The 21,516-nt window shown below is 33.8% G+C and overlaps 1 protein-coding gene across 1 annotated transcript in view; it reads right to left on the reverse strand.

The window, feature by feature from the left end:
* Positions 1–21,516, reverse strand: part of LOC114331750 (regucalcin) — a 166,958-nt gene that overhangs the window by 59,089 nt on the left and 86,353 nt on the right. Inside the window, exon 5 of the mRNA XM_028281384.2 lies at positions 7,300–7,406. Coding sequence (XP_028137185.2) covers positions 7,300–7,406 — 107 coding nt within the window. The remainder of the gene's footprint in view (positions 1–7,299; positions 7,407–21,516) is intronic.

Consider the following 21,516-nt stretch of genomic DNA (forward strand, 5'->3'; position numbering starts at 1 on the left):
AATGCTTATTTTAGAAAAAAATAGTTGATGAAATCGAAAATGAGATTTTTATAATTAAAAAAAAGTGTATTTTTCTTACATAAATCTAAAATTATTCATAATATGAAAAAATGTTTTAAATATTAATTGTACGATTTCTTTTACTGAAAATTTTCATATTTTTTTTGTTTTTGTATCATGTATACTTTGAGGTTTGTTTAAGAAAAATGCACTTATTTAAGTTATAAAAATGTCATTTTCGATTTAATTAACTATTTTTTTCTAAACTAAGCATTCCCAACCGGTCAAATTACATGGATCATATCAACTATATCTAAATAAACTTAATTTCAAATGGGAAGCTATCCATTTTTATTAGGCTTGTATTGAAAAGGATTTAACTGTTACATTCCAAAAAGGAAAAAGCAGAGAGCGACTTTATTTTCGTCATAACTCAGTTAGTTCTTATTCAAAAAACTTTTGTCAGAGCCTATTTGAAATATTTTTTGATGGAAAAAATATCTGTTAAATTTTCCCAAAAAATTGCACCACATTCGAGTCATTTGAGATTGAAGGTTTTTCATTTCGAGATTCTTCGAAAATAACCATCCTTTAAGGGGATGGGTACGTATTTTCGGCTGCAATGCTGTTTAATTGGGACTGATTTCTTTCGAATCCTGAGAAAACTAATAAATATTTTTGAAAAGTTTAAACGCAGAATGAAAGATAACGTTTTTACCGATGGCCGAAAGTCCCTGAAAACTTCTATAATGTTTATTTTAATAAGTTACAGGGGTGAAAAACTAAGAGAAAATGTAGTGATATTTTTAATTTCAACTATCTCATTCCAAAGAAACTTTTTATTTATTTTAAGGGACTTTCCGCCCTCGATAATAATTTAGTCTTTCATTCTGCGTTTAAATTTTTTAAAACTATTTATTAGTTGTTTCAGGATTCGAAAAAAAATGGACACCATGTCCGTGGTGATGTTTTCCAAATCGAACATTCGCTATTTTTTTCATACAACGCACTGAGTCAAATAGAATATGATGACTATGACAAGACATTGACAGTTTTAAATATTTCACATGGCATCAGGCATCGGGAATATTTTAAGTTGTTGATTAAATAATATTGATAGTGTACTTGATAAATAATGGATTTAAGACGTGAACTTAATAAAAAGTTATTTATTGTTTATTATTTATGGAAGATCCAAGCAGAGAATACATCAGTATTCTGTGATACAAGTATTTTGTTGTTAAAGATGTAACAATATATTATTAAAACATCACTTTAACACTTTTCTTCTTTTCCCGATTGAGTATTAGTTTTTGTTGTACATATAAATTATTACAATCACTGAATATATAGTTAGTGAAAAAATCATAACATTTATTAACTGAAATAGTAATTTGCGATTATACAAATAACAGTTATCCAAGAATATTCAAAAGCCATTAAAGTTAATGATGACATTGTCAAGTAGAATGACATTCTAGTAATGTTTACATATTCATACCAGTGTGAATTTAACTACACGTAATTTGGCGTATAAAGACAGAAAAAGTAGGGATAGCCGTAAAATATTTGCGAATTATGTACCGATGGCCTTAAAGAGCAATAAGTCCGTTGTTATTGGGTTTACATAGGTTTTTGCGACGCAAATCTCTTTTTTATTAACCACAATTTTGTTCTAATAATTTTTCCTATAAAATATTTTTTTTAAGATATTCATGAAAAACGGTTATCAAACGTGAGTCTTTTCAATGAAAAATGCATAGTTTCAATCGCTAATAATTTAGAAAATATCAATTTTGCAAAAGAAATTTATAGAACAAAATTTACTCAGAATTGGTCACTCTATCGATTTCCATAATTATTTTGATTGAAAACATTTTCATGCCCTAGATTGGGTTGTTTTCACCCCCAGGGCAAAAACCCGGTTCGGCATAGGGTAGATTTTGAAGAAGAGGGTCAACCGCGCTTAAACCCAAATTTTCATTAAAATCTTTGTTGATTCTCAAAATTCCACGGTTTTACAGTTTTTTGCCGCTGATGAGTGGTCTATCAGTTAGGCTAAGGTGTGTTAAGGGGGGAAATAGGTTTAGGAGCCCGATTTTTCATGTTTTTTTGAGAATTTTTTTAGGTCGAAATAAAATTTTCATTTTTTGCAACTTTGGGATCGTTTTATACATATTCTAAAGTATATGTCCAAATTTTTTTGAGTTATTATATTTAAAAATAGAGCAGTTGTAGGCCACAACCCGTGGACGTGCGCCGCACGAACATGTCGCTTGCGTGACATGTAGAGGTTGTAATTTCCGCCTAAAATTAAAAATCCAAAAATTTTTACGTTTATTACAAGTTTCTCTTTGATATGAACCTCAAATCGGCTAAAAAAATTAAAAATTCGAAAAATTACGCAAGTTTGAAAAAAAAAACATCAATTTTTACCGTTTTTTTGTCCTTAAAAATGCACTTAAACCCATTTTTTATTCCGATTGGAGGTTCATATCGAAGAAAATTTAATAACCAACAATAATCACTTTAGGTTTTTAAAATTGGTTCATTATTTTTTGAGCTAGACGTCACGCAAGCCGAAAAAAAGTCGTTTCGAAATAAACGCCTTTGAAAAAAATCTCATAGATTGCGCTGTACGCGACCGCGCTCCGCATAATTCTCATAACTTGGGAAGAACTTCGAATTTTACTTTGAAATTTTCAGAACACATTCTTGAATAGTAATACTATCGATTCATGCTAGTTCCAAAAATTTTAAATTTTGAAACTTCTAAACCTATTTCATCCCTTAATGCATTCAAAGTGATCATCTCCTCACGACAGGACAATGTTCACTCAGATGTTAGGTTGGGACTTTTATTAGTGTGTGTGTGTGTGTGTGTGTGTGTGTGTGTGTGTGTGTGTGTGTGTGTGTGTGTGTGTGTGTGTGTGTGTGTGTGTGTGTGTGTGTGTGTGTGTGTGTGTGTGTGTGTGTGTGTGTGTGTGTGTGTGTGTGTGTGTGTGTGTGTGTGTGTGTGTGTGTGTGTGTGTGTGTGTGTGTGTGTGTGTGTGTGTGTGTGTGTGTGTGTGTGTGTGTGTGTGTGTGTGTGTGTGTGTGTGTGTGTGTGTGTGTGTGTGTGTGTGTGTGTGTGTGTGTGTGTGTGTGTGTGTGTGTGTGTGTGTGTGTGTGTGTGTGTGTGTGTGTGTGTGTGTGTGTGTGTGTGTGTGTGTGTGTGTGTGTGTGTGTGTGTGTGTGTGTGTGTGTGTGTGTGTGTGTGTGTGTGTGTGTGTGTGTGTGTGTGTGTGTGTGTGTGTGTGTGTGTGTGTGTGTGTGTGTGTGTGTGTGTGTGTGTGTGTGTGTGTGTGTGTGTGTGTGTGTGTGTGTGTGTGTGTGTGTGTGTGTGTGTGTGTGTGTGTGTGTGTGTGTGTGTGTGTGTGTGTGTGTGTGTGTGTGTGTGTGTGTGTGTGTGTGTGTGTGTGTGTGTGTGTGTGTGTGTGTGTGTGTGTGTGTGTGTGTGTGTGTGTGTGTGTGTGTGTGTGTGTGTGTGTGTGTGTGTGTGTGTGTGTGTGTGTGTGTGTGTGTGTGTGTGTGTGTGTGTGTGTGTGTGTGTGTGTGTGTGTGTGTGTGTGTGTGTGTGTGTGTGTGTGTGTGTGTGTGTGTGTGTGTGTGTGTGTGTGTGTGTGTGTGTGTGTGTGTGTGTGTGTGTGTGTGTGTGTGTGTGTGTGTGTGTGTGTGTGTGTGTGTGTGTGTGTGTGTGTGTGTGTGTGTGTGTGTGTGTGTGTGTGTGTGTGTGTGTGTGTGTGTGTGTGTGTGTGTGTGTGTGTGTGTGTGTGTGTGTGTGTGTGTGTGTGTGTGTGTGTGTGTGTGTGTGTGTGTGTGTGTGTGTGTGTGTGTGTGTGTGTGTGTGTGTGTGTGTGTGTGTGTGTGTGTGTGTGTGTGTGTGTGTGTGTGTGTGTGTGTGTGTGTGTGTGTGTGTGTGTGTGTGTGTGTGTGTGTGTGTGTGTGTGTGTGTGTGTGTGTGTGTGTGTGTGTGTGTGTGTGTGTGTGTGTGTGTGTGTGTGTGTGTGTGTGTGTGTGTGTGTGTGTGTGTGTGTGTGTGTGTGTGTGTGTGTGTGTGTGTGTGTGTGTGTGTGTGTGTGTGTGTGTGTGTGTGTGTGTGTGTGTGTGTGTGTGTGTGTGTGTGTGTGTGTGTGTGTGTGTGTGTGTGTGTGTGTGTGTGTGTGTGTGTGTGTGTGTGTGTGTGTGTGTGTGTGTGTGTGTGTGTGTGTGTGTGTGTGTGTGTGTGTGTGTGTGTGTGTGTGTGTGTGTGTGTGTGTGTGTGTGTGTGTGTGTGTGTGTGTGTGTGTGTGTGTGTGTGTGTGTGTGTGTGTGTGTGTGTGTGTGTGTGTGTGTGTGTGTGTGTGTGTGTGTGTGTGTGTGTGTGTGTGTGTGTGTGTGTGTGTGTGTGTGTGTGTGTGTGTGTGTGTGTGTGTGTGTGTGTGTGTGTGTGTGTGTGTGTGTGTGTGTGTGTGTGTGTGTGTGTGTGTGTGTGTGTGTGTGTGTGTGTGTGTGTGTGTGTGTGTGTGTGTGTGTGTGTGTGTGTGTGTGTGTGTGTGTGTGTGTGTGTGTGTGTGTGTGTGTGTGTGTGTGTGTGTGTGTGTGTGTGTGTGTGTGTGTGTGTGTGTGTGTGTGTGTGTGTGTGTGTGTGTGTGTGTGTGTGTGTGTGTGTGTGTGTGTGTGTGTGTGTGTGTGTGTGTGTGTGTGTGTGTGTGTGTGTGTGTGTGTGTGTGTGTGTGTGTGTGTGTGTGTGTGTGTGTGTGTGTGTGTGTGTGTGTGTGTGTGTGTGTGTGTGTGTGTGTGTGTGTGTGTGTGTGTGTGTGTGTGTGTGTGTGTGTGTGTGTGTGTGTGTGTGTGTGTGTGTGTGTGTGTGTGTGTGTGTGTGTGTGTGTGTGTGTGTGTGTGTGTGTGTGTGTGTGTGTGTGTGTGTGTGTGTGTGTGTGTGTGTGTGTGTGTGTGTGTGTGTGTGTGTGTGTGTGTGTGTGTGTGTGTGTGTGTGTGTGTGTGTGTGTGTGTGTGTGTGTGTGTGTGTGTGTGTGTGTGTGTGTGTGTGTGTGTGTGTGTGTGTGTGTGTGTGTGTGTGTGTGTGTGTGTGTGTGTGTGTGTGTGTGTGTGTGTGTGTGTGTGTGTGTGTGTGTGTGTGTGTGTGTGTGTGTGTGTGTGTGTGTGTGTGTGTGTGTGTGTGTTTTAAGTTGAAAAATTGTATCAATCTATTATGTGGCTGAATGATACCATAAAATGTACTAGTTGATCGCTTTAGGTACTTCTGTTCTATGTTACCGCTGTTTTTGTCTTTAAATCCAATAATGCAGTTTATTGGTGTTTTATTCCCTTTGAATACTATTTGAAATGTTAACAAAGTAAGATAATTAAAGTATTTAATACGATGGACATTACAAACAAGCATTGATTTTTACGAACACACTTTGTTAAAATTTGAATCTAGCGGCCATTGATGTTTTTTGTTCTGATTATGGACTCACACTTGCAACCGTTTCATTATTTAAAAATTAAAATATATTGATTACAGGATGGTAAGACTACATATCCAATTTATCGGATATGCTGGACTACACCATAGTCCTAGAATATGGCTGGAGAGGGCATTGAGATGTCTTGAAAGTTAAATAAAATCTGTAAATCAAGAATGTAGTTCTACACAAAAACGTGTTTCTTTGCTTCATTTCGATCTATTTTCCACCATTTATTTGTCTCAAAATCTTCTGATATTACGGACTTGAAAGTTAGCGGCCTTGGGTTTCTGGATTTTAGACTCTTTATTTCTATACCAGGAATATCTTCTTCTTCTTCTTCTTCTTCTTCTTCTTCTTCTTCTTCTTATTCTTCTTCTTCTTCTTCTTCTTCTTCTTCTTCTAGCGAAATTTGGATATTAATATGGCCATTCTTATTTAAATTACATCAGCTCTAATTAGTTGGTTAGATCTAAGATTAAACCATTTAATTAGATTTCGTAATCAGAAGGTTCTTCTTCTTACTACCTCCCTTTTATCTTTTATTTTGCCTTCTATAATCAAACGCAGCAGACTATAACTAGAAACTCTTACTATATGATCAAAATATTCAAGCTGACCGCCTCTTAATTGGCTGTATCATTGCGTCCCTCTTCAATGATTCAATATTGCTAATTTTGTCTAGCCATGATATTCTTTGATAACATCAACACTCAAAATCTTCCAATTTCTTAATATCCTAATTACTTCAATGTCCAGGCCTCAGATCCGTAGAGCAAAGTTGTAAAAACGTTGCAGCGAAACCACCTTATACTTAGATCCATTATTGGAGTTCTACTACATAATAGATGTTCCATTTTGGCAAATTGTGCCCTTGCTATTTCTATACGGCTTTTAATCTTTTGTGTTTGGCATTGACTGATTCTATTAAATAAGTTTGAAAATTCATCTGACTGGTGTTAGGCTCAAATATAGGACCATTTGATTTACTCGCAACGAATTAAGTCCGTCATCAAGCTGGGTCACCAAGCGTCCTATTCAGGTACTAGTACACTTTAGAAGGCCAAAAATAAGCATTTTTTCAAGATTTGTTTTCTCAGAACCTGTATTAAAAATGAACATAAAACTTTTTACATGTTAATATCTAACTCTTAGAGAATACAAAATATATATCTTTTTTCATTTATGCACGTACACTAATATTGTAGAGGGTGCCAAAGTCGAGGCATCGAAAAAAAGTAGTTCCGATGGCGGACAGTTAATTTCAGGATTGGGATCTCTGAAATAAAAAATCGTACGGCATTTGAAAAAGGAAGATTTCTAACGTGACAATTTACCATGGTTAGTGAAAAATTCTGCAAAACAAATATTTTATGGAACTTTAAAAAATTTTTGTGAAAAAATCGCCCGTTTTTCTTTAGTTTTTTATGGTTAAAAAATATTTATTTTTTATTTTTTGGTCAAATTGTGGTAAATTATTACGTAGGAAACCTTCCTTTTTCAAATACAATACAATTTTTTTATTTCAGATATCCCAATCCTGAGATTAACTGTCCGCCATCATTTTTCGAGGCCTTGACGTTTGTGCCCTCTACAATATTAGTGTACGTGCATAACTGAAAATAGATATATTTTTTGTACTCTCTAAGAGTTAGATATTAATATGTAAAAAGTTTTATGTTAATTTTTAATAAAGGTTCTGTAAAAAAAATTCTTGAATAAAATGATTATTTTTGGTCTTATAAAGTGTACTAGTACCTAAGCAAAACAAAAATAATAAACAGATGTGTTATAAACTTTTTGGATTTACCTTCAGTAGTTTTCCAGTTGCAGGGTTAACTTTAATTACTGAACCTCCTCCAAACAAAGCGATGTAAAGGTTGTCTTCGGTATCGATTGTCATTCCATCAGGTAAACCTGAAAAAGAGCATACGTCTCATCAACCGAACCGTTTCTTTAATAAAATCCAAAAGGAAAAATTTTCCTGTAGCTGGCTATACCACTAATCACAAAAAAAATACTGAAAAATCCTTTATAAAACGTATGTTTATTAAAAAACCATCAAAAAGCTACATCTAAGTCACATAACGTTTTCGATCTACCTATATACACTCACCGGCACAAAATTCCGCCACTCAAAATTTTTGATTAAATTTGACAATTTAGGGTCAATCCAAGCCAAGTGGTCCAAAGGTGGTTGCTTGACTATTTTCAATATATTTTATTTTTCTACCTTTTAAACTTCAGTCTATAGAGAGTACAAAATTGCATTAATTTTATTTTTAAAAAATTTAGTTTGCCGATGACGGCCATTTTTCTTAAAGCGTGTCGATCATTTTCACGGAAAGCATGGCTTCGCTCTTTAGCCAATATTTTTACTGAGGTTTGTCCTAGAACAATAAATCAAAAACCAAACTTTTTTAGAAAAGTATGCTCTAAAAAAATTGTTTTTAACATTATTTAATGTTAAACTACCCGTAAGGCCTTAAATGAACCTCAAAGTTAGAAAAGATAAACTGATAAAATTCCATTTTCGGCATTTTTTTAATAGTATAAGACAAGCCGATAATGGTTTGTAATTTTTTTCTGGAAAAGACATACGTACATACTTTAAATAAAAAAGTTTGAGCTTTCAGACTTGAGTAAATTTTTTCAAAAAAAAAAACTCAAAAATGAAATTTTTTGAAAAATCTCAAAGTTTGACCCCTTATATCCCCGATGGGCACGGATGAAAAAATTTGAAATTTGGCTGAATGTTAGCCCCTAGCAAGGAAAATAAGAAGTTTAAATTTGAAGTTGCAGAGTTACGTCATATAGGAGTAACAGGCATGAAAAAATGGTCAAAAATCAAAATGGTCAAAATTTGAGCGTTTGCGGGCAGGGTAATTAAAATTCAAATAAACTGTCTAATAAAATAAAAATTATTGTATTTTCACCAGATTTCACAATGAATACAAATTTATACCGGGTGGGTCAAAGAAAAGAATCCACCTCAATATTTGGCAATAGTTACCTATTGGATCTTAAGGAAATGCCGAAATACATAGGTCCATTTTTATTTTTATTATATTGCAACTTTTTGGGATACATTTCATTCTACGTGACGTCATTTTAAGCGAAAAGCAATGTTTATTTGCCAAATAATAATTTTTTTTTCTATTTTATGACAGTAATAAAATATATTTTGAGTTAAATAAATTACATACATTCTTCTTTTTGTGTCAATTAATTTAATTCAAAAATTATATTTTGGCCACCCTGTATAAATAATTATATTATTGTTTATACTACTGAACAGAGAATTGAACACTCTTTCAAATGAGATAACATACGACCCCTATTCCCATTAAAAAAATCATCGATTATATCATCACGCCCAGAGGGATGACGTCATTGACGATGACACGTCATGGAGACGTATGAAGTATATATAAAAAATTTACAAATAAAAATCGACCTGTTTCGGCATTCTCTTAAAATCTAATAACTGCCAAATATCAAGCTGAACTCATTTCTTTGGCCCATTCTGTATAAATTTGTATTCATTGTGAAATCTGGTGAAAATAGATTAATTTTTATTTCATTAGAAAGTTTATTTGAATTTTAATTGCCCTGTCTGCAAACGCTCAAATTTTGACCATTTTGATTTTTGACCATTTTTTTCAGGCCTGTAACTCCTATATGAGAAAAGTCTGCAACTCCAAATTTTTACACATTACATATTCCACTTGCTAGGGGCTAACATTCAGCCAAATTTCAAATTTTTTCATCCGTGCCCATCAGAGATATAAGGAGTCAAACTTTGAGGTTTTTCAAAAAACTATATTTTTGAGATGTTTTTTGAAAAAATTTACTCAAGTCTCAAAGCTCAAACTTTTTTTATTTAAAGTATGTACGTATGTCTTTTGCAGAAAAAATTACAAACCATTATCGGCTTGCCTTATACCGTTAAAAAAATGCTGAAAATGGAATGTTATCAGTTTGCCTTTTCAAATTTTGAGGTTCATTTAAGGCCTTAAGGTTAGTTTAAAATTAAATAATGCTATTGACAGTTTTTTAGAGCACACTTTTCTAAAAAGTTTTGTTTTCGATTTATTGTTCTAGGACAAACCTCAGTGAAAATATTGGCTAAAGAGAGAAGCCATGTTTTCCGTGAAAATGACCGATACGCTTTAACACAAATGGCCGTCATCGGCAAACTAAATTTTTTAAAAATAAAATAAATGGAATTCTGTAGTCTCTATAGACTGAAGTTTAAAAGGTACAAAAATAAAAAATATTAAAAATAGTCAAGCAACCAACTTAATTTATATTGGACCACTTGGCATGGATTGATCCTTTATAACTTTATATACTCCGATTTTCAAGATTATTACATCAGTTTGTAGGTACTTGTATTGGTGTCGTTTGTTACTATTCTGGTAACAAAAATTTTTTGCTTAGATGGCATTATACGGGGGTGAATGGAAGCGATGTATTTTTTCCCTACTTTAAAAAGATCTGTGGAAAAATTGGAGGACTGATTTTGTTTCATTCTGCTTTCGTATTATCTTGGTGGTATCCCTAAGATTTTGTTTTTTGAATTATCCGGATATCTCTTTTCTTGTAAAAGTTCTAAATAAAACACTGCTTTATTTAATTAAAAATACCAAACGCACTAAAATTAACAACATAAAACAAAATTAACAGCAAACCAAAACAATTCAACAGCGGTTATGTCCACCTCGAGCACCAACGACTGCTCGCAATCTGTTGGGCATCAAATAAAGATGTGTTATCCTTGCTTGGGGAAGCAAGGATAACTATTTATATATATTCCTCTACCAAAGCCATAATAACTGTATCAAATTTTCTGGAGGCCTAGGATGACGGCAAATAGCTATTTTTAATTAATTCCATAAATGCTCAATAGCATTGAGGTCTGGGATGCATGCGGGCCATTCTAATCTTATTAATCCAACCTCTATTTATCAGTGTTTTTATTTATAACAAATTGTACAACTCTTACAATTAAAGAGATATTGGGATAATTCAAACAACAAAATTTTAGTGATGCCTCCGAGATAATATGACAGGACTATGAAACAAAATCAGCTCTTCAATTTTTCCACCGAAATTTTTAAATCTAGGAGAAAATACAACGCTTTCATTCACGCCCGTATAATGTCATGAAAGCAAAGTTTTCTTATTACCGGAATAATAACAAACGATAGCAATACATGTACAGTGGAACCTCGATTAGTCGGCTTCCGATAATCCGGAAGTCCGGCTAACCCGGACCAATTTTCATCAGACAAAACAAACATTTTTTCACTTTGACTGAGTTTTTTACCAAGAAATAAACAATACTGTATACAACTGTACATAATTTAGTGTACAGTAGTGTAGTGTGGTTTATTAATTTTTACCATATTCTCCTTCTAACCCGGATTTTCGATAACCCGGATCGGCTTCGGTCCCGGTTAATCCGACTTATCGAAGTTCCACTGTACCTACAAACTGATGCAAGAATCTTGAAAATCGGAGTACAAAATAATAAAGTTATAAATTGTCAAACTTAATCAAAAATTTTTAGTGGCGGAATTTTGTGCCGGTGAGTGTAGATTATCATTAGTGTTGATTCAGGTTAATAATATGCTAACCCACAAAATAAATGGGTAAAAACTTTTCAAATATTTAAAAAATTTGTTAGAGTAACATTATTAATAATAAATCCAAGTAATGGATAAAATCCGGAGACAGGTCGATTTTTATTTTTAAATTATGATTTTTTGACATAATATATCATACTAGTGACGTCATCCATCTGGACGTGATGACTTATTTAATGATTTTTTAAATGAGAATGGGGGTCGTGTGCTAGCTCGCTTGAATTTTTATTTAATTCTCTATTCAGTAGTATACGCATTAACCTAATTGTATATACATGGTGTCCTGTATATATGTTAAGTCGAAATATTAAGTATATATTATGTTACGGTAAGAAGATAATTACTGGCAATTCTGTATAATTATCGGTAATTGCGTAAAATTATCAGAGGCGACGGTAATTGTATACAATTACCAGAAGGAATAATTGTGAATGGTGACATCATCAATAATTTGCGATATGCTGACGATACAATACTCCTAGCTTCTAGTCAAGAAGATCTGCAAACACTACTTGATAGTGTCGTTGAGAGTTGTAGGGAGGCAGGTCTGGTTCAGAACATACGGAAAACCAAAATACTCGTAATAAGTAAACAAAAGAATATAAAGCCGTCTATATAATATGTAAATAATACCAAACTTGAGCAGGTTAATAAAATCGTCTACCTTGTACAGAAATTAAATTGTAACACAGAAAGGCACGTCGAAATTAGATCCAGGATAGAGCAGCCCAGAGCCGTTTTTAGAAGTATGTCCCAGTAAGTAGAACAACGAATGCAACTTCTTCTGCACGTTTAGTTTTCAACGGCCGTAATTGTATAAATTTTGTTAAGTGATCTTGGTAGAGAAAAATGAGCTTGGTGTTATGTAACAGAGACCTAAAATTGGCATTGAGGATCCGCCTACTTCGCTGCTACGTGTTCTCGGCCCTACTTTATGGTGTCGAGTCCTGGACTGTGAATAAAATCGATCTAAATCGCCTTGAGGCTTTCGAAATGTGGAGAATTTTAAAACTTTCTTAGGTGGAGAAGATTCGAAACTCCACAATACTAGAACGGCTCAGCAAGACTACTGAGATTATAAAAAGCATCAAGCAGAGAAAGCTGGAGTATTTTGGACATGTAATGAAAGGTCCCAATAAATAGAGATTGCTGCAAAATATTTTGCAGGAAAAATAACAGGCAAACGCAGTCCAGGACGAAGAAGAACCTCATGGTTGAAGAACTTAAGAGATTGGCATTGTGTTGATAAAAGCATGCTACTTAGGGTGGCAGTGAATAAAATTAAGATAGCTATGATGGTAACCAACGTTCTGAAAGGACATGGTACATGAAGAAGAAGAATATGGTAAATGTAGGAAATTATTTTTAATTATCTATTTTTTACCGGTAATTGTATAGGATTACCAAGGACCAGCGGTAAAAGTAAGTAAAATGATGAAATAAAAACAATAAATTCTAACACCTGTTTAAAAATTGTGAATTTTTTAAACTGAATTAAAAACAAGAGACATTTTGTTTAAACTGAATTGAGTTTTTTGCCTGAATTAATACTAGTACTTTACTTACTTACTACTTATTTGTTGTGACATAGCAAACTCTAATGAAACATGGAATTACACAATTTTCCATTTTTTTTAAATTTACACGTATCTATATTAAATTTACTTTTGCAAGCACATCGTTGAGATCCATGTTTACCAAACAAACACGTTTTTCTAACATACTAGCGCAATGAAATGTTTAGTTTTGGAACTATGTCTAAAGAAATGAACGATTTTTTGAAGATGGTAAATTGATTTTTGCTATACAACTGTGGGACTTGTGGGAGTCGCCCTTCTTTAGTATCCAATTCGTATATGTATTTTAAACACTCATAAAAACAGCCAAACGTTTTTGATGTTTTAAGCATTTCCTTCGCTTGCTTTTCAAGACTTTCCTTTGCACGTGTCCGTTTAATTGAAACAAAATTTAGCTTCTCTGAAATTTTATTATAAAATAGTTCTTCTAGAATCACATTAGATTGTGATGGTTGCTCAGGTTTTTCTGGTTCTTGTTCTATTAGAAGCTCATTTGGTTCATGCACTTCTGCTTCTTCACGTTCTTCAGAATCAGTACCTGACTGTGCTTCTTCTACTTGTTTTTCTACTTCCGTATCTTCTTCAGTTGAAATATTTTCCAAAGCATCTTCTGGCAGTGATGAAGTTTTGAAACCAATTTGGGCAGGAACCCCAAACATTGTTTCATACGGATTGCACTTGATGTCAGAAGGGTAAGCTCCGTTCTTAGCAAATTGTACAGATCGAAAACCCTCTGACAACTTGTTTGTTTGATTGTTTTCCAAATAGCAACTAAGTATCCTTGTTGCCGACTATGTCTTGGCTTAGCGTGCACTATCTTCAAATCTTTCTACATGGAGGACAGTTCTCCTATAATTATGGTGCAGAATTCGTGTACTTGTCGCTTTAAAGAATCCTAGGAGCTCCAAAGGCACAAAATATGCCAAGAACAACGAATGCAACTTCTTCTGCACGTTTAGTTTTCAACGACCCTAATTGTAAAAATTTTGTTAAGTGATATTTGTAGACAAAAATGAACTTACATGAATTATCTGCTTGGGCTTGCATACCTTTCAAATCTATTTGACGTCTACTATTTATACCTTTTTGACAGCATGGGTTTCACTACTAAACCTTTTTTGGGAACTTTAGATTTTTTCAGAAAATTGTCATACAGATCCCAATAGATCGTTATGATTTCTATAGTTATGCATTGTGGCATTCTGCTTGCGAGTTGATTGTTAAAATTTGAATTTTTACTTTTCCGAAGGTTCCTCTGGGAAATATATACAATTACCGTTAAAAGTAAGAAATAAAAGGCTTTTAAAGAATATTTCCTACATGTACCGCCAACTCTGGTAATTGTAAACAATTACCGGTAATTGTGTACAATTACCATATTATCTACTTTTACCGTAACATATAATATACTAAACAAATCGGTATTATATAAATAATAATATGTGCTTCTATTAACTGTACTATTAACAGATAATCGGTAACATTTGAAATTTAATTACGTATGCATACTAAATTACTAAATTGTGATAATATCCTTAGCATCGAATCTCAAGAGACAGTTTACAGTATCAAATGGTATTACCTGAGGTCTCTATTGTTAACAAATTACGGCTCTATAACTTAAGTATGCATGCGATTCTAATTTAAGATAGCTGGAATTAGAACTGCTAGAACCGTATATGATTACATTTTGTAGTGTTGAAAATTTAAAATAATTAATGAAGAAAATGATTGGAGTTTCTGCTCTAGATAATAATAGTACACGGAGAATGTTAAATTCTCATATATCTTGCTAAATCTCATTCACCTAAAACATTGGACTTGTCCGTTTACTAATATTTACGTTTCTGACATGTTGAAGAATTTGGGACCTCTATAGAATTTAAATTCCAATTTCTTAATACTAAAGGCAATAACGGTGGTCCCGATGATTAGTTCTTCTTCGAGGACATGTTCTAACGTCAAGTGTAAGTTAATGCCTTTATAAAATGATCAAAGATATGTTGCATTGTAATGCGCGAAACTTCGTATCTGGTAACTACTGATTTTATTCGAAGCTTCTTCTTCTTCTTCTTCTTCTTCTTCTTCTTCTTCTTCTTCTTCTTCTTCTTCTTCTTCTTCTTCTTCTTCTTCTTCTTCTTCTTCTTCTTCTTCTTCTTCTTCTTCTCCTTTTTCCTTTGTGTATGTAGGCTGTAAAGCCTGTTTCTTCTTTAATATTAGCCTCCTAAATTGTTTAAATTGTTTAAATTATCGCACCATCTTTTTCTTGGTCTGCCAATACTTCTTCGTCCCTTTGGTGACTTATATCGTGCTATTCGTACTATACTGTCCTCTGCCATTCTACTAATATGTTCGTTCCACTCCTGTTTCCGTTTTGTCACCCATTCGTTTATGTCTTCTCCATTGCATGATATTCTTTAGTTTTCACTTCTCGCCCTATCCAACAGACTTTTCCCTGATATTCGTCGAAGTATTTTCATATCTGTTGTTTCTAGTAGTCTTCTCGTTTTAGATGTGTCAGGTCTTGTCTCCGCCGTGTATGACAATATAGGTCTAATTGCTGCTTTTGCGTCTTGTCTTAGGTGTTTGTTCTTCCAGATTGTTTCATTAAAATATCCCGCCGTTTTACTTGCTTTTAAGCTTTGTTATCGTACTTCGTCTTCAACATCTCAGTAACTGCTTATATCCTTTCCCGGATATCTAAACCTTGCTTTCTGCTTTATTATTTTCCCATCAATTTCGATTTTACATCGTAGTGGGTATTTAGATATTGTCATACATTTGGTTTTTTCTGCTGATATTGTCATATTGTATTTCTTGGCTGTTGCATTGAAGATGTGTGTTAATCTTTGGAGATCGTCTTCTGTCTCGGCGATTAATGCGGTGTCGTCTGCATAACATAATATTTGGATTTCTTTCCAAATTTTCCAATTTGGAAATCGGATTTCTTTCCAAATCCCATTCTATAACCATGACCTTTACGTAGGTATTGCTTCTATTATTTCGTCCATTATTATATTAAAGAGCCAGTGGGCCTAATGAGTCACCTTGTCTGACTCCGCTCTGTACTGGTATAAACTGCGTTAGTTTTCCATTTATCCAGAGAAGGTTCCCATTGTTTTCATTCTGGTGGGATGTAGAATAGCATTATGCTTTTTTATATGCCATTAGAGTGAAAACTTAGTCTTTTTGTAGCAGTCATACATTTGTTTTTTTTTTGCTGATATTATCATATTGTATTTCTTGGCTGCTGTATTGAAGATGTGTCTTAATTTATGGAGATCGCCTTCTGTCTCGGCGATTAATGCGTCGTCGTCTGCATAACATAATATTTAGATTTCTTTGTTCCCCATTCTGTAACCATGACCTTTACGTACTTCTCCTATTATTTCGTTCATTATTATATTAAAAATCAGTGCGCTTAACGAGTCACCTTGTCTGACTCCGTTTTGAATTGGTATAAACTGTGTTGGTTTTCTATTTATCTTTGTATATGTTTTCGATGGTTTGTAAAATATTGATTGGTATGTTTCTTCTATACAGTAAGTGTAAGGCGTCTTCGACTTATATTTTAATTTGTTAATAACAATTTGCGCTCCTATTTTTTGGATAAAATGAAAAAAATACATTAGAACTTTGAAAAATGTAAGGGTCGAATAAAATATCAAATAATATATAACACAAAGACTGTATAAAGAAACACAGGTTCAAATAAAGTTAGGCAATAAAAAAACAAAAACAATCATCGCAACAAAAGGTCTCAAACAATGATGTTGCCTATCACGTACACTTTTTAACATATACATCGATCAGGCTTTGAAAAGATGGTATAGAAAATGTGGAAGACTGGGTATACCAATAGGTACAAGAGAATATATTACATTCACTACTTTTTGCCAATGACCAAGTCGTTTTTGAACAAGACAGGGAGGACATGAAACATTTGATAAGAAAATTGAAGGAAGAGTATGAGCTTTGCGGACTCAATATAAATATGTTTATGACTTTATACTTATGTATTGGATATGATTTTGCAGATTTGAGAGACTATTGAGAGTTGTAAGACTTTAAAGTATTTATGGTCAATATTAAGGCGAGAGGGTACTTGTATGAAAGATATAAAATTAAAATTAGCACGGGGAAAACAAGCCATGAAAGCACTCAATGGAGTGATATGGAACAACATTCTAACTAAAGAAATCAAAAGAAGGATCTTTCAGAGCATAATGCTGGATATGACCATATTATTAACCGGAAGGATGGACAATGACAACAGCAATACGAAATAAAAAACGAGCAATTCAATTGGATTTTATGAGAAGATGTATACAGAATAAGATTGAATACAGAATAAAAGGATAGAATAAGAACAGAGGAAATATGGAAGAGAATGGAAGTATAGTACTCATTTAGGTACATAAAAGTTCAAAAACAGAGCTATGCAGTGGTACGAGCATGTACAAAGACTGTCAGAGCACATGTGGCCGGAAACGGAAAGAATATTGGACCGGGACCCGCCGGGAAGAAGACGGAGAAGAATACGTGATATAAGATGGAAAACTTATATAAGAAATGCTATGATAACGAGCGATCCACAATTATTGGGATCCAAGCTAGCCGTGCAAAAAATTAGGTATGTCTTGTTTTAATCTGAATTTATATCATTGGTTTATCAATTAATTGTGATTAACATTATAAAACATAAAAAATCAGTAAAAACATTTAACACATAACTTAAAAAAAAAGAATTAACAAAATTATAAATAACAATAATAAATAAAATCAAACAAGATGCTGTATATATTATGTTATAATCAAAGCCCGAATTTCAGGCACTTCTAGGTTTGACTAGGCAATCCTGAGGTCTGAGTGATGGTCTTAGTCAAAGCCCGAAATAAATTACAGTTTCGGCCTTTGACTAGTCAAACCTAGGACAGACTAAGTTGTTCAGGCAAAGGTCGAAATTTAATTATATGAAATCGGAGTTTGACTAGTCAAACCCCGATCAGCTATTAAAATGTCGTAATTTGTTAGATAAGGCTTAAGAAAACGTCATTTTTTAAATTTTAATATTTATGCGTGTTAAAAAGTACATTTTTAAGGCACTCATGTGAATTGCAGAACTCGCTATCGCTCATTCTGCAAACTTTCACATGCGTGCCTTAAACGTGTACTTTTAACGCTTATATCATAAATAACTATTATGTTGTTATTAAAATAAAAAAAAGTGTTTATTCTCACACGTTGAAGTATTATGACATTTAGAGTTGCACAATACGTTAGACCTTTTACACTTACATAATTTTTAAGAGCATTATTTCTTATTGCAGTAGCATTTTGCCTGGTCCTCCAAGTTTAGAATCTTTTGTACTAATTTCTCCTAGAGACAGCTTAACATCTGGAACATCCTCTAAATTAAAAAAATTCTCTTTGCATTCTCGTATCTGATTTCTTGAAAAAAATGTGGTTTTATCTTGTATGATACCCAAAATATTTCGAGCATTTCTTTTGGCTCTATCAAAGCTGGGGATATATGTATTGTTACAGTTTTTCCAATCGAAATTGGAGGAAATTTTTTTCACTTAATTATTTCATAGCATTAGCCTGAACATGAAGACCTTCAATCTCCTTTTCTTTATTTATTTTATTCTTTTCTATCTGTGTTCAACGTATGCATGTAACTTTTCTTTTATTCACGTAAATAATAATCAAACTCCGTTCGCTCAACTCAGACACATTTTGACAGATTCAGAGTAGGAAACGTAAAACACAAAATTTCCTACCTAACAATATTAACAGTTCAAATAAAGTTGGTTTCATTAAAAAAAGAAGGATTATTGGAAATGTTGGAAGTGTATATTAAACTCATACAATTCTGTGGAATCTATTTCCTCAAAATATTTTTATTCTGTGTAAAAAATTTAATATTTTTAAATATTTAATGTTAAATAATTTTCTCATTTGTTATGGTGAAAATAAATTCTAATTATTTAAAAAACTGTAACAATACCTATCCCCCAGCTTTGATAGAACCCAAGGAGATGCTCGAAATATTTTGGGTAACATAAAAGATAAAACAACTGACGGTTTACATAGAGTTGGTACGAAATACGGAACAATAAACACACTTTTTTCAAGAAATCAAATAAGAGAATGCAAAGAGAATTTCCTTAATTTCGAAGATGTTCCAGACGTTAAGCTGTCTCGAAGAGAAATTGGTACAAAATATTCTAAATTTGGAGGAAAAGGCTTTATAAAATGCTCTATAAAGTAAAATGAGAAATGCTCTTCAAAATTATGTAAGTGTAAAAGGTCTAACGCATTGTGCAACTCTAAATGCCATAATGCCTCGATATCTGAGAATACACACATTTTTTTTTATTTTAATTCCGACAATAAAAAATGATAAACATTAAAATTAAAACATGAAGTTTTATTAAGCCTAATCTAACAAATTACGACATTTTAATAGCTGATCGGGGTTTGACTAGTCAAACCCCGATTTCATTAAATTAAATTTCGACCTTTGCCTGAACAACTTAGTCTCTCCTAGGTTTGACTAGTCAAAGGCCGAAACTGTAATTTATTTCGGGCTTTGACTAAGACCGTCAGTCAGACCTGAGGATTGCCTAGTCAAACCTAGGAGTGCCTGAAATTCGGGCTTTGACTATAACATATATATCCACCACCAGCATCCCTACATAACCTAACTTTTCTTGCTAAGTTGACGTACACTGCAAAGTTGACGTAAACTGGAAAGTATATCTGAATTAAGAATAGACATGCACTGTATAGCTATCTCTGTCGTTCAAAGCCACCTATGGTGAAAATAATTTTGGGTCACACGTTAGATAGAGACCTCAGAGAGGAGGTGACTCGTAGAATATAATGATGTGAAGGATGAAAACGTGTCGGTATTGAAGGAGAAGGAGGATAAAGTTTTAGTGCGGTAGAAATGCAAAAAATTAGTCGGTATAATCTGTTTCTATTCTGCGTTCCGCAGTCACTTTGCAGTGTGGGCAGCATATCCCAATATAAATCTTATGGAAACTTGCAGCTCAGTGTTGCCGGTTTTAAGCAGACGAACTTAAAGTCCGTCTAAATAGAATATTCCAGAACTCCAAAACATCTTGATTTGAAAATCTGTGGGTTTTATTATTTTTAAAGAGATAGGTACTATGAAAGATATTTATACGATATTAAAGATATATGATTTGAATATTAATTATAATTAGCCTGTGGTTAATAATATATTTAATAATTATTTGTGATATAAGTGTTAAAAGTACAATTTTAAGGCACGCTTGTGAAAGTTTGCAGAATGAGCGAAGCGAATTCTGCAATTCACATAATTGCCTTAAAAATGTACTTTTTAACACGTGTACTTTATACGCACGTAAGAAGTTATACTTCTATTATACGATTTCAACGAAATAAATATACTTTCAACAGGTTATTTGTATTTGTATCCAAAAACTTTTATTAAAACAATACTAAAAATAAAAAAAAGTTAGATAACACACGAATTCGAACCGGCGACCTCTCGATCTCCAGTCGAACGCGCTACCACCGAGCTAAACTCCCTTTGCTTTGAAAGCTTACAAGATTTGTCATATATACTGACAAATTAAATAGACCAAGTGAGGTATAAAAATACTTTAAAATTTATTTAACATAAATATTAATATCTCTTGGCAACATTGTTCTTCATAAGAGTCTGTACTGAAAGGTGACCGTGGAACGCAGTATAGGCGTGTTTTCAGGGGTACAGTACTCGCCTATAAAAATTCGTATGCCAATAATTGTATCCATGAAAATAAGTGATTCTCAGGAAACTACATATGTTCTTGATTTCTTTCAATTATTACTTCATAGCATAATAGGCTATCCAGAAAGGACGTTATGTTTTGGAATAGAAAGAAAACAAGTAAAAAAATTATTACATACATTTGAAAGAGACACTCAAATACTATTTTTTTACGTATCTCCCAATAAATTCAGGCACTTATCGAAGCGGGGACGGAGGAAATTTCGACACCAATCAGGTAGCGACTAAAATTTAATGGCAATTTTTGACACTAGACCCAAAGGCCGGTTTTGCCTTACAGGAATATTGGACACCAAATAAATATAGTTGCGGAATAAATAAAATACCATAGTTAATGACTAATTAATGTATTTGTTTATTTTATAAACATAATATACATTTTATTTCTTTAAAGCTTTAATGATATTATCCGAATATAACACTACTTAGATATATTAGTAATTTTTATAAATTTTACAGTCGATATTTATATACATTGTATACAATAATTTATTAGCTATTATAGGTAAGATACGATATAGCTTCCAATAAAATCTAAACTACGTATGTATTTGTCGGAATTGTACTTTCTCTTTCTCTATCATTTTCTCCAAAATTGCCAATTTAGTGTTAACGGTAGTATCTACTATTTATTTTGACATAAGTGTCCACTTAAAATTTTCAATAAGCATAAAAACAGAAGGATGCATTGAGTAAAAAGAAGAATTAAACCTCGCATGGAAGGGTTCACAGTCATTCATGGTCATCGTAATAGACCTGGATTATGATTATATATACCATATCTGTGGTGGAAATAGGCTATTGATTATGTAATTTTTTGATAAATAATCTGCAGATATATCAAGTTCTTAGGTTTGTATGACATGAAATCACAAACAAAGCATTCTTCAACTTCGTCAGGTTAAATCAAACGAATGCCTTAACTATTTTGCAATTTCTGTACTTGTATTATAATATTCTTGTACCAAACC

This window comes from Diabrotica virgifera, chromosome 4 (genome assembly GCF_917563875.1).
Source record: "Diabrotica virgifera virgifera chromosome 4, PGI_DIABVI_V3a".
Lineage (NCBI taxonomy): Eukaryota > Metazoa > Arthropoda > Insecta > Coleoptera > Chrysomelidae > Diabrotica > Diabrotica virgifera.